General features: G+C 44.1%; 1 protein-coding gene across 2 annotated transcripts in view; it reads right to left on the bottom strand.

Annotated features, from left to right (window-relative positions):
* Nucleotides 1–4,373: 4,373 nt before the first annotated feature.
* Nucleotides 4,374–14,703, bottom strand: part of EMC2 (ER membrane protein complex subunit 2) — a 96,953-nt gene continuing 86,623 nt past the window's right edge. Inside the window, exon 12 of one of the 2 annotated variants that reach the window (XM_040432618.1) lies at nt 4,374–4,858. In XM_040432618.1, the coding sequence (XP_040288552.1) occupies nt 4,772–4,858 (87 nt within the window). In that variant the 3' untranslated portion in view covers nt 4,374–4,771. The remainder of the gene's footprint in view (nt 4,859–14,703) is intronic. The other variant, XM_040432617.1, reaches the window with a different exon arrangement.

Below are 14,703 nucleotides of genomic sequence, written 5' to 3'. Positions count from 1 at the left end.
TAAAGCGAACCTACATTGAAAAATAAAACTTCCTAGTGCTCTTACATCAGGGTCTTAAACACGCGGCCCCTGAGGCTATTATCTGCGGCCGAGTGGGCGGCAGTTTACAGCTATGGTTCCCAGCCGGTCAGCATCAGAAGCTGCAGGGCGCTAGGCCCAAAGCCTAAGAGGCAGTGACATTATGGTGACCTCTACAATGACGTGGTCACGAACGCCAGTGTCTCTGAGACCCAGTGCAGGATGCCGTGGTGAGGTCACATGGAAGAGGCCTGTGGCCTGAATCGGAGGGAGAGGCGGGAAACAGGAGTCAGGTGTTTTTTTTTATATATATCTTGGCAAGTGGGGGCATTATAATACCTGGGGGATGCAGACTTAACTACAACGGGAGGGGGGGGGGGGGGTTATTATGATAGGGGGGGCATACAGTCTGGAACACTACTTGGGGAGCATTATGATATTGGGAGCATGCAGGCCGGACCACTACAGGGGGGGGCATTATAATACTGAGAGTATAAAGGCCGGACCACTACAGGGGGGGCATTATAATACTGAGAGTATAAAGGCCGGAGCACTACGGTGAGGGGAGACGAATAAAGGCCGGAGCACTACGGTGAGGGGAGACGAATAAAGGCCGGAGCACTACAGGGGGGGCATTATAATACTGAGAGTATAAAGGCCGGAGCACTATGGTGAGGGGAGACGAATAAAGGCCGGAGCACTACAGGGGGGGCATTATAATACTGAGAGTATAAAGGCCGGAGCACTACGGTGAGGGGAGACGAATAAAGGCCGGAGCACTACAGGGGGGGGGGGGGGGATTATACATACTGGCACAACAGGGAGGCTATAACTGCAGGAGGGCATTAGAAATAGAGGGGGCACTCCAGATGGGTGTTATAAATACTGGGGGCACTACAGGGAGGCTTTATAATACTGGAGGCATGTAGGCTGGACCACAACAGAAGGGGGGGGGGGGAAGCATGCAGGCTGGACCACTATAGGGACAGGGGGGACATTATAATACTGGAGGTATAAAGGCTGGAACACCAAAGCGGGGCATTATAATACTGGACACACTACAGGGGAGGCATGAATACAGGACAGAGTACTACAGGGGGAACATCATAATACCGGTTGCAATGTACATACTGGCACTACAGGTGGGGTTATAACTACACTGCAGGGGGCTTTATAATAGCGGGGGCATGCAGACAGGTCCACTACAGGGGGAAAATTATAATACTGGAGGCATACAGGCCAGAATATAAGGCCAGAGCAACACAGGGGGCATTATAAGTACTGGCATTACAGGGGTGGTTATAACTGCAGGAGGGCATTGTATATACTAGGGCACTACAGGGGCATTATTGCTACTGGAGCAACTACAGAGGGCATAATAAATACTGGGGCCACTATAGGGGGCTTTATTATTACTGTGGTTAGTAAACTCTATAGGGGTGTCTTATAGAGCGCCTTATTACTGCTGGGGGCACAATAGGGCCCCATGGTGGGGGTACTGTGGGGGCATTATTGGGCACAATATGGTGGGCATTGCTACAAATACAGGCACTCTTGGATAGCATTATCTTTATTAGGGGTACTGTAGGGAGCACTATAACTATTGACAGCAGTGTTGGAGCCCTATTACTATGGGAAGGACTACGTGTATGGCACTATTTATGCAGTATGGTGTTTGGGGGCATTGGGGAGCACAGCAGGCACAGTATTGGGGGTAGCAGCAGGATCACACTGTTGGGACACCACGAGGAGCAGGATGATGGAAAAGTGAGAAATCTTCGATGTCAGTGTCAAACTCTGCTGAGACGAGACATGACTGAAAGAAGTTATCATGGTGGTCTGAATGGAGAAGACAAGGAAAGAGAACATCTTAGAGGAGACATCACAATTAATGCAGCCTATCAACTGGAATTTTTGCTCTGTGGCCCATATATCTGGCCGAGTTTGAAACCCCTGCCTTAGATGCTCATAAGTGCCTATCATAGTCTACCATATTACATGTACAGTGGAGCTACAGCCGGGTCATGGTCACCGTTTCTACAAGCCCATTGGCTCACATTACACTCTAGAGACTACATGCCTGAAGCCATGTCAATTCTGCTGTAATCACAGGATATCATTTATTAGAGAGTTGCCTATACCGACAGCTTGAAAATCCCTGACTGGGTAAGAAACGCTATCTATTTTTCAGCAGTGAGAAATTTCGGCAGGATACATGTCCTACACTGAAATGAAAAGATTGTTCAGAGTAGACTGCAAGTAAATAAAGCTACAAACTAGATTATGGAAACTATTCCAGATCAGCCAAACCAGAGACTACTGCAAAAAGAAGAGCAACCTTTCTGCAGACAGCTTTTAGGTTACTTGCCCTTAATCAGTACAGAGCAGGCCACTGGTTGGCTGGATGAGGTGCAACAGATGAGGAGAAGCAAGAACTCCAAAATAGTTGTCTCTCTTGCTTTTGAAGAAGTCTCTGGTTTTGCTAATGCATGTTAATTTGCTGAGCTGCATTTGAGAATAGAAACATGAATTTAAAGAGGTATGCTAAGAGGTTTTACGGGTATGCTTTAAGCAGCCTGTTTTGGGCCTTACTGACCAAGCGGTTTTCTTCCCGCTTTCATTGTCGCCATCCAAAAGCTATAACTTTTTTTTATTTTTCTGTCTATGTAGCTGTATGAGGGCTTGTTTTTTGAGGGACAAGTTTTAGTTTTTAATGGTGTCAACTTGGGGTACACATAACTTTCTGATTAACTTTTAATAACTCTTTTTATTAACTAGGAGGGAGATAGGGAAAAAAACAGCAATACTGCCACTGAATTATGTTATAAATTTGCTGAAAAATTTGACGTCAATAATAACATCAATAATAATAATTTGGCATCAATAACATAATATTTTTATTCTGTGGGTCAGTACGAATACAGTACGATATATATATATATATTTTTACGCTTACTACTTTTATGCAATAAAACTATTTTAGTTTTTTTAGAAAGAAGTAAATCTTTTTGCATCGCCGCATCCCAAGACCCATAACTTTTTTTATTTTTCTTTCTATGGAGTTGTGCGAGGGCTTGATTTTTGCGGGACAACTTGTAGTTTTCATTAATATCATTTTGGGGTACATAACACTTTTTGATCGATTGTTATGAAATATTTTTGGTGGCGATTGTGTAGTGTGGCTCGTTGTGGACACAGATACCAAACTTGTGGGGAAGATTTTTTTTTGATATTTTTTTCGTTGAAAAGCGTATTTTCAATGGAGAAAAAGCTAATTTTTATGGGAATTATTTTTATTTAATTCCATTTTTTTAAAACTTTATTAACCACTTATGGATTGCTTCTAAAAGACTATGCACATCCCTGTAGTGCGTTGCATATTAATGTCAATGCTAACCTACAATGACCACCAGGCGGCTGGGGAACACTTAAGGCAGGCCTGGGGCCTGCAACAGGTCCCAGCCAGTCTATACACCCATCGGCCCCCCACAATCACACTTGTGGGGGTGCCGATGGGAGACAGAGGCAGTCTCCTGCTGATCCGGGCTGTTAGAGCAGGAGCCGAGCCACATGCAGCGCTTAGAATGGGCCGCCGTGAAAAGGCAGCGGCCAAGCCTAAGGCTCCTTAGTGAAGGCCATAAAAAGACGTATGGGTGGTCTCCAAGGGGTTAACAGGAATGACCTATTGTTTAAATCACATTATGATGTTTAACATATTTGTAAAGAATTTTTGATGACATTTTTAATTTTCAATATCTATATTTAAACAAAAAACATTAAATCCTGCAGTTCTCGCACTGGCCACTCAGACATTGTGAATGCTCCAATGATATTCTGTGTCTCTTAGGGCTCATGCACACGACCATAGTTTTGGTCCACATCCGATATGCATTTTTGGTGGATCAGATGGGGACCCATTCATTTTACTGAGGCTGCAAAACATGCGATGGCACATCGTGTGCCGTCCACATCAATAAGTCTGTTCCACAGCTCGACACAAAAACAAACAAAAAATTAAAATAAAAAAATAAGAAAGAAAGACCATGTCCTATTCTTGTACGTTATGCAGACAAGAATAGGCAGGCACTTGTGGAAGTGGATAATATGGTATTCACGAGGCCAGTACCTGTGTGGACTGCAAAAATGGAGACGGTCGTGTGCATGAGGCCTTCACCAAAAGTTCATGAAGGGTTCTGGCCCAGTGCAGTCCAGATCTGAAAATACCACCCAATTCAGAGAGACAACGGTTTTTGCAGTGTGTGTAGCTGCACGCAGAAAGTAAACACATGAAGTTTCAATAGTACCTGAGCCTAGTCAATACAAGGCAAGAATAAAAAAAAAAAAAAAACACATTCTTGGGGGCGCAAACAAAGTTTTAATGAAAATTGCGAGTTTTAATTAAATAAACGATGGGTAAATGTGATTCAAAACTCACTTAAAAATCATACTTTCACCCTCTTCATACTACTGTTGTATGAAGTTCTAGGAAATATGGCTCCCTGATTTGCAGTCACTTTCAAAAGGCCTTGTAAATATACAGTCTGTTAATTACCTCAAGTAAAACCAAGAAAAATAAGTTCTAAAAAAAAAAAAAGAATTGAGATCATCTTCAAGACGCGACAATGTCATTGGCTCCTAGTGATTGGATGCAAGTCTCACAATCCCTCTGCTTCCACCGTGTCCAGCCAACGGGTGCCCTCTGCTCTGTAGATGGGAGGATGAACGGATTTGGTCAGGTTGCAGCGCTGAGGTTTTAGGACTGCGTTATCTGTAATGTTTCCAGCATGTTCTCTACCGCCTTCAGCGACATCTGCGAGTCTGTCATGGTGCGGCCTGCAAGCTGAGAACAAGGAGAATTGTTATTTGATGGACATTATGCTAATGTTACCTACACATAGACAAAGCTAATTATAAAAGACGATCTGGAGTTTTGGGAACCATCTTGGGTGCCCTTTCCAGTCAGAAAGATGACAGTACTATCTACCCCTATAGGGTATCACAATAAAATGGCTAAGGGTACTTTCACACTTGCGTTAAAGTTTTCCAGTATTGAGTTCCATCCTCGGGGCTCAATACCGGAACAAAAATGATTAGTTTTATCCTAATGCATTCTGAATGCAGAGTTCAGTCCCTGTTACGTTTTTTTGGCCGGAGAAAATACCGCAGCATGCTGCAGTTTTCTCTCCAGACAAAAATACTGATCACTTGCCGGATCCAGCATTAGTTTACATTGAAGTATATTAGTGCTGGATCCGGCATTAAGTGTTCTGGCAAAACGGATTCGTTTTTCTGGATGACACCAGAGAGAAGGATCCGGTATTGCAATGCATTTGTGAGACGGATCCGCCTCACGAATGCATCTGTTTGCGTCCGGATTTCTGGATACGGCAGGCAGTTCCGGCGACGGAACTGCCTGCCGAAATCCTCTGCCGCAAGTGTGAAAGTACCCTAAACCTGTTGGCAATGTTTTTTTTCTCTATTTTAAAGGGTCGCTGTCACACAACTTCATTTCATTTAACAGAGAATAGAGTAAAAAGAAAATCTGTAAATCACTTCATTTAAAAAATCTGCCTGCATTCACCTGAAAAAAGCTGTAAAGTCATGGCCACTAGGGGTCTCACTTCCACCTAAGTTGCAGTCCACTGTCTGCTGTCAGGCAAGATCTGTCCATGGTAACAGAGACTCAAAAGAGGCTCACAGGAAATGGGGGAGTGTCAGAACTAGTGGAGATCCTGAGCCTGATAAGAGAACTGCTTCTGGAGAGCAGAGAAGCTTCTGTTTGTCTAAGTCTGATCCCGCCCCCATCAGCTTTCTGAGCTCCCTAGATGAAAACAAACAGCGTACAGTACTGGCAGATTCCACAGAAGGAAGATGCCCCTGCTTCTGAGAGAAATGCATCTAGCTGTGCAAGTGAACAGGGAATAATATGGCTGAGAAACACATTAGGGAAGCCCAAAAAAGATCTTTTCCTTTACAGTTATGATTCTACAGACATTATGCAAACTTACTCTACTTTCACACTAGCGTTCGGGGTTCCGCTTGGGAGCTCCGTTTGAAGGCTCTCACAAGCGGCCCCGAACGCATCCGTACAGCCCCAATGCATTCTGAGTGGATGCGGATCCGCTCAGAATGCCTCAGTCTGGCAGCGTTCAGCCTCCGTTCCGCTCAGCAGGCGGACACCCGAACGCAGCTTGCAGCGTTCGGGTGTCCGCCTGGCCGTGCGGAGCCAAACGGATTCGTCCAGACTTACAATGTAAGTCAATGGGGACGGATCCGTTTGAAGATGACACAATATGGTGCAATTTCAAACGGATCCGTCCCCCATTAACTTTCAGTGCAAATATAGGAGCGGATCTGTCTGTGCAGACACCAGACGGATCCGCTCCGAACGCAAGTGTGAAAGTAGCCTAAGTCAGGTACGCTTTAAGGGTCTCTCTGGTAGTAAAATATTGATATCCTATCCTTAGGACAAGTCATCAATATCTGATTGGTTGGGATCCAACTCCCAGCACCCTTGCCGATCAGCTGTTTGAAGAGGCTGTGGTGCCCTGGCGAGTGCTGAATCCTCTTTCTAGGCCAGTGAAGTCACGTTCATCGGTGACATGGCCTAGGCGCAGCTCAGTCTCACCCCATGGTCCTGGGCTGCAATAGCAAGCACAGCCGCTATACAATGTACATCCCTGTGTTTGCAGTTGCAGCCTCTTCACACAGCTGATCATTGGTGGTGCTGGAAGTCTAATTTCGTTGACTAATTATCTTGGGATGTTTCTGTACAATGGGGGAGATGAGAAAAGTTCAGTGTCTGCCAGAAAGACTTGAGAGATGGAGGGACAGGACCCTCGGGGTGATCAGGTAACAGAGGTTAGTCGCTGTTGAAAAGCAGCTTACTTTGTATTGTATTTACATAAGTCTCCTTCCAATCCAGCTCAAGGCTTGGTACCCACCTCTTGCATTATGGTATATGTTCACATGTAGTGGAATCCGCAGCATTTTCCAGTACCATCAAGGGCGATGAATAAAAAAAAAAAAATCTCATCCACATGCTGGGAATAAAAAATCTGCAGCGCAAATTGACAACTTGTGAATTTATGTCAAAATCTGCAGATCATTCGCTACGTGTGGACATAAGAGGTCAAGGCACCGGAGGACTCCTGAGTTCTCCTGACACATCTGGTTTTGGAAATACTTGCCTTCCCCATGAAATGAAAGAATTGCTTCTACCGATTCAGAATTCATCTTTAATTCCCCCCCAAAATTCAAATGATAATGAACTTGAATTTCTTGCGATTTGTTTCGGGCCAATTACAGAGAGAGGGAGATTAAAGAATATTTGTTTAGGGGTAGAAAGGATTTGTACCAGAATCGGGCGCTAAACTAATTTCAAGAAATTCACTCTTGTGTAATAAATTGTCAACGGGCTGTTACCATTTCCTTTGTCAATGGGGCACCCCCCTAAACAGTCTGACATTGTTCGCATTCATAGGACATTGTTAGCCTAGGTAAGGACACGACAAGTTGTACGTTTATTAATACATTTCCAGGAGGAATAACAGAGGAATGACACAATGCAGAGTTCTAAGTAGAGACACAGCAACATTATTTCATGAATACAAATATTTACATGTTGGAGCAGTAATGGGTCCTCTTTAAAAAAAAAAAACAGACTCCGTGACATGCTTAAAGGGGGTGTCCGAGTTACTAAAAGATGTGGGCACTTACCAATGATTGGTTGCAGTGGTCACGGGTGCATAGGGGCATGTCACCGAGGTAGCAATGTAAAGCAAAGGCCCAATATCAGAGTAAGTTTATTTATTTTTTTATTACAATCCCTGCCTTTGGCCACTTTTCTCAATGACTAAGACAACCTATGCAAGAAATCTACATAGAGGACCAGCATTCCACATTGTTGGAAGAATTCCCCGTGCCAGGGCTTCCAAGGGCCACTAGGAGGCACGAGAACGCCCCTATCGGGGAGGCTATTCCGTTTGTAGGTAGGGTGGCAGAAATAGGGACAGTGCCCTTTACCCTATGCTTATGGTATGTCCACCATACCTTCCTACAATGACATTTCACCGGAATAGTCTTCTGCTATATTTTTGCTTTTTGAATTTTTTGATTTATTTTCTCTTTATTGTATATTGTGGGTGACTTGGTTTTATTATTCAAGAATTAAAGGTTATGTTTTAAACAGTGGTTATTCCGTGAGCCCTAAAAGTATTTACCACTCCTGATTAGAATTCCTTCGGACAAGGTTATGTCCATTCTGCCTTTGGCCACTTTTCTCAATGACTAAGACAACCTATGCAAGAAAGGAGCCCAAGTGCAGCCACCGTCTTCCTCCAGCAGCGCTCGGAAAGATTAACAGTCCCGTACACCATTAAACTAAGGTTTAATTTCCACTCTGCAGCATTTACTCAGGAAGAAATTAAGCCTGGCCAATTATATCTTCCTATAATTACTCTGCCGGGCGGCTCTGTGAGTTGACTGAAGCCTTTGAATCGAGAGCTGCTGAGTGCTTCCCGCTGCTTTTAAAATGAGTTTTCTAACAGCCCTGACAACCTCCATCACTCATCGGCCTGATTACACGACACATGCTAAGCAGGTACGCGGCTGGCTTTTGTCAGTGAAAGGCGGATTTGCAGTACACCGCCATTTTCTCCTGAGGACACTTGCGCAATTTGCTATATGTAAGGGGTGGGAAAAAAAACTGTTTCTGGGTCTAATGTGAACATTTAAACACTTAATAAATTTTCAATATAATGGTTTATTTTCTGAAAAGCTGCATATTACGACGATGATTTAGGAGCACCCCCCCCCCCTCCCCAAACTTACCTTCATTTAGTAAGTCTGGTATGATGTGTGTGGAAGGATTATGTGATCAAGAAACAGGTCCACCGAGGAGCGCCGGAGTTGCCGTTAACCTGTTTCTGACCTTTCGCTATGCGACCTGATCAATCACTGGCTGGGAACAGCTTTTCTCTTTTATTACATTCTCACGGCATGATAAGGTAAGTACCGCTGATGTATTCGCCGTCGCTTAATAAGGTAAAAATTGAACGAGCGTACAGAAAAGCATCTGCAAGGACCCATATCCTGGTTACACCACGTATCGCACTTTATTAGGCTACAGGTATACGTTTTCTTCTTGGCTACAACACATACCTTGTTTTATTGTATTGCAGAATTTGGTTTTGGTCCTGGCAACGCTTCATGTGTTCTTTTGTAACTGTACAGCAGGCGTTTGATTAACTCATGGCTGCGTTGTATGGCCACTCATACGGCACTATGGGGTTCTGCTGAAAACCTGGCAGTAAATCATCTCTCCCATGACAGGACTATAGTTATTTTCCAAGGTGACTACTCCAGATACTTGAAATTGTATTTGCTGACAGCTTAGCTATAAAGATGATAGGAGCTTAAAGGGGTTATCCAAGACTAAAAACGGCCCCCATATGCCTGGGCCCCTCACACTGAATATACTTACCTGGCTCCCCGCCCTGCCGCTCCAACTTCTCCCCGTGTGCGGATGAAAACATCCGGTGTCAGGGGGAGCGGCCAATGGCAGACGGGGACGAGCCTCCCTAGCCTTACTTGCAATGCTAGGGAGGATCATGCCCGTCACCGCCTGCCATCGTCTCCTCCGCCCCCCGACACCAGATGTTTTCATCTGCGCACGGGGAGAAGCAGCAGCGGCAGTGCGGGGACCAGGGAAGGTACAGGGAGTGGAGGGCCAGGTAAGTATATTCAGTGTGAGGGGCCCAGACTTATAGGGGGCAGTTTTTAGTTTGGATAACCCCTTTAAAGGGGTTGTCCGGGCTACAGATATTGATGACTTATTACCAGGCTAGGTCATTAATATCAGATCGGTGTGGGTCCGACATCCAGCACCCCCACCAATCAGCCACTGGTACCAGAAACTATATAGTGTAGGAAGCAGAAGGCTCTGTATACTGTGTAGTTTACAGCACCGGCGTACTGCAGATCGGCTCCCATTCACGTGGATGGAAGCTGTGCTGCAGTACCTGGAACAGCCAGTGCACATCGTGTGGAACTTTCTGCTTCCAGCGCCATACACTTTATAGTTTCTGGCGCCGATCTGATATTAATGACCTAACCTCATCAATATCTAGGTTCTGGAAAACCCCTTCAAAGAATATGTTGAGGGGTTTTCCAAGACTTCAATACTGATGACCTATCCAGAGGATGATTGATGGGGGTCCGACACCCGGGACTCAAGCCGATCAGCTGTTTGAGAAGGCAGAGGCGCTCAAAGTTTCTAGCTCAGCACAAGAGCTTTGTTCACAACCATACAGGTCAGTATGTCTTTGTAATGTCCTCCATGATCCTGAGGCTGCTTCTGAGAGAGTGAGAGGTTAGGTTAGGAAGCTAATTCTTCTCTACTTTCTGTGTGCAGAAGATGCCAGCAAGCTGCCACCCACCAGACCTAGGAGAACTGCAAACTAGAGACAGAGCCTGCAGAGGAAAACGGCTAAAAAACGGCAGCGAATTGATGAGCAAATTGATTTCAGATGCTTCACCCGAAGCCGATTTGCATAAAACTTCGCTTGAATGCAGTATTAGAATGTATTGGCTCCGATGAGCAGAAGTTATTACTTTGCGAAGTCTCGCGAGACTTCCGGTAATAACTTCGTAAAATTTATTTCTACTGTAAAAAACCTTTGTACTGAACTCTGGTTCCGTACCCGAGTTTGGTACCAAGGTTTTTTACAGTAGACATTAATTTACGAAGTTAGTACCGGAAGTCGCGAAGTAATAACTTTGGCTCATTGGAGCCAATGCATTCTAATACTGTACGGAGCGCTCGATCTGTACAGTATTCAAACAAAGTTTTATGCGAATTGACTTCTGATGAAGCATTCGAAGGCGATTAGCTCATCCCTAATAGTAGCCAAAAATGTACACACACTGTACTATTGATTAATGAACTGTTTGTTGACACTTTAAACAAACTCTGTCACAGGGAGTATTACGCCTATAGAGGAGTTCATATGTGCAGTTAGGTCTCCTTCAGCATTTTTAAACAAACTTGTGTTACGGCCATCAATGATTTAGTTTATATAAAAAATTGATTTTATTCATATGCTAATTAGCCTCCAAAGGAGCCCAAGAGGCTGTCCCTATGGCTGTTGAAGCCCAGCCACCGCCCAACATCCAAAAATGTCCTCCTTCCAGCGCCATTGTCACTGCCCAGAAGCGCCTTAATCCTGCACATGCGTGCAGACAAGTGCATTCCCTGGGGCAGTGACATCGGGACTGAAAGGAGGGCATTTTTGGATGTGGGGCGGTGCTGGGCTCCAGGAGAAGGGGTGCAGCTGGGCTTCAACGGCCATAGGGACATGGGCTCCTTAGGAAGGTAATTCACATATGAATAAAATTGATTTTTCATATAAACTAAATCATTGATGGCAGTAACACAAGTATATTTAAAACATGCTGAAGGAGACCTAACTGCACATATGAACGCCTTTATAGGCAGAATCTCTTCAAAAGGGTTTTCCCATCTAAACATTTTTGGCTTATCAGTAGAATATACCCCAAATGTCAGATAGAAGCAGGTGCCAGAGGTGTGACCCGCACCTATCACCACGGGGCCCCCAAAGTGAAGAAGAGCATACCACATAGCCATCTCTCCATTCACTGCTAAGGGACGTTTGAAAATAGCTGAGCCAGAGCTACCACAGAAACAAATGGAGGATGACTGTGCATGTGGCTACTCTCCCTATAAAAGTACCATTTTTTTCTACATTTTATTTTCATTTAATCACTAAAACACAAAAAGAGCATACTGTAGGTTATCAATATCATGAAACTAGGCAACCCCTTTGAGGGAAAGTATAAAACCCTGCAATAGCAGCAATATCAACTATATGCATTGTCAGCTAGCCTCCACATACAACAACTTAACAGATGACTTAAGATCTTCTATTTGTGGTTTGGAGATATTAATGCTTTTTAGATGCAGACCACCTAAAGCCCGTGGCATAGTAACAGCTCCGATGTGTCTGCAATGAATGCTCTACGTGTATTGCACCTCCACAAATTCCCATGGCTGCCGGCTGAGATAACAGGCCTTGTCCAGCGGCACGGGTTACTCTTTATTTCCACTCTGCTCGCTGATAAACTTGAGTACGCCCGACCTGAAGGAGAACAGAACACCTTTTCTTCCGACGCTCCCCTTCCATTCCCAGGCAAACAGGAATAGTTCTAATCTGCAGCTACGGGAGTTTCAATTCCTTCCAGAAGCGGCTTTGATACAAAAAGCAGCGGTAATGCTTGGGAATCTTTTGATAAAATCGCTGGGACTTTTGAAGAAATCAGGTCAGATTTCTGAGCAACAGTAAAAAAAAAAAAAAAAAAGATAATGCTATAAATATTAAAAGAGGTAGAGAAAAAATACTGATATGGACCTGGGGTACTGCAAAGGGACTACTGTACCTACAGAAGGCTTATCTGATAGAGTTTGTCCCATTACAACTTATCCGCTCTATGGATCGGCAGGGGTCCCCCACCAATAACAAGAACTGGGGCCTGTGTTTTTTGTGATCGGCAGGGGTCCCGGCGGTAAGACACTTATACCCTATACTGTGAATTGGGGATAAGTTGCTGTTGTGGGACAATCTCTTTAAAGGGACTGCTCCACAAATATTAATTTACTTATGTTAGTTTCATCAGGCAAAACATACCCACGTTCAATTAGAACAATGCCATAAAATACGGACATATCGGTCATATACTTGTTATTGCACTCCCTGGTATTGATTCCCTTTTCAGAACATATAACCTAATTTGAAGGATGATTTCAGTCCCCTACCAACTTAAAGGGGTTGTCCATTATATGAAAACCTAATTCCATACAACTTGGGGAGTTAATCCTCATCTCTTGGCCCAGGTGGAGAGCAGTTATACAGAGTGTCTCTGGAGGACCTGTCCTGTCTTTCATTACACAGGCCACCCATTCACCTGAATGGACACTCGGCAATACTTAATTGCCCTTTGGTGGAGCTGCAGGAAAATGAACCACTAAGAAAATTCCTAACAGGATTGTCCAAAGTCAAGAACCCCCTTAGGGGCAGAGCTAGTCCATATGTGGATTAGTGTGTGTTTATTTCTGTTATCCTTCCTAGTACAAGCTTAAAAGGGAACTTGTCACCGGGATTTTGTGTATAGAGCTGAGGACATGGGTTGCTAGATGGCCGCTAGCACATCCGCAATACCCGGTCCCCATAGCTCTGTGTGCTTTTATTGTGTAAAAATAACTATTTGATACATATGCAAATTAACCTGAGATGAGTCCTGTCCCCGACTCATCTCACATACAGGACTCATCTCAGGTTAATTTGCATAGGTATCAAATAGTTTTTTTTTTACACAATAAAAGCACACAGAGCTATGGGGACTGGGTATTGCGGATGTGCTAGCAGCCATCTAGCAACCCATGTCCTCAGCTCTATACCCAAAATCCAGATGACAGGTTCCCTTTAAAAGGAGAAGCAAACCTAGACAGAAAAAGAAAAACAGAAAAAAGGCAAAAACTTCCACCATGTTCAGGCCCTGGAATAACTACAACCTGGCCAAGGCAAACAATCTGTTTCACCCAATGTACAAGAGTTTATGGGAGTTTGGGAAAACCATCACGTGTTCAAGATTAGAGAAAGTAGTCTGAGGTTTTCTGGAAACAGCGCCACTCCTGTCCATGGGCTTTGTTCAGCATTTCAGCTCTTCTAACGCACATAAATGAGGCCACTATGGATACCATGGAGACACAACCGACTGAGGCGTTGAACTTTCTTTCGGTAGAAAGCGTTGGTGGTCAACTTAGAAGAAAACACCCCTGTTCCATAGCTGCAACCCTGGACCTCAAAGACTGCATACTGAACGTGCAGACAAATCTGTTCAATTGCATCGAGACCAGATAGTTGGGACCTTGCTGACCCAAGAGCCTAAAGTTAAGCACACAGCAAAGAAATCCCCACAGACAAACATTAAAGGCTATGTACACCTTTTGGGGACAATTTTCTTATTATTGCATTGTACTAATTTTGAGCTAAAATTTTTTTTTTCAATTGGTCTTTATTAAAAATGTTGAACCCCTTTCTCTGTACGGCCTTGAGAATCTCTAGTATCAGGCTCTGTATTTTTATTGTGTTCGGTCAGGCAGCTCAGCTGAGGGCTCCTTATCTCTGACCTTATATACATTCAGTAATGGCTCAGTTCTTATCTTACCAATAAGAGTGTGGCTTAAATAAGTGACCTTTTAGTATCTTAGAGATAAGGGTTAGTAAATGACTGGCACAAAGTGAAACAGTTAACTCTTTGTGACAGAACGGTTGAATATTTTTAATAAATACAAATTGAAACATGATTTTAGTCCAAAATGCGTGAAATGCAATCATAAAAAAATTGCCCCCAAAGGTATCTATAGCCTTTAATTATAGGTACCACGGATGAGCTTAGAGATTATCTCTGTGGCACTCTCTAACAAGCATGGCTTGTGCAGGGTGTGCCACACTAAAGCCTGGTCCATGGTTTACTGAGAAATGAAACAAGTAGTGGACTCATTTGCCCATGCTCACAGAATGAACTTACATGGGAGCTGCGCTGCAGTACCCCGGAATGGCCACGGCTCTTGCTAGCAGCAGATTGTTGGATGCGCCTGCTGTCAGA

Source organism: Bufo bufo, chromosome 5, assembly GCF_905171765.1.
Source record: "Bufo bufo chromosome 5, aBufBuf1.1, whole genome shotgun sequence".
Taxonomy (NCBI): Eukaryota; Metazoa; Chordata; class Amphibia; order Anura; family Bufonidae; genus Bufo; species Bufo bufo.
The sequence above is the reverse complement of the archived record's forward strand: the minus strand, read 5'-3'. Positions and strand labels throughout refer to the sequence as shown.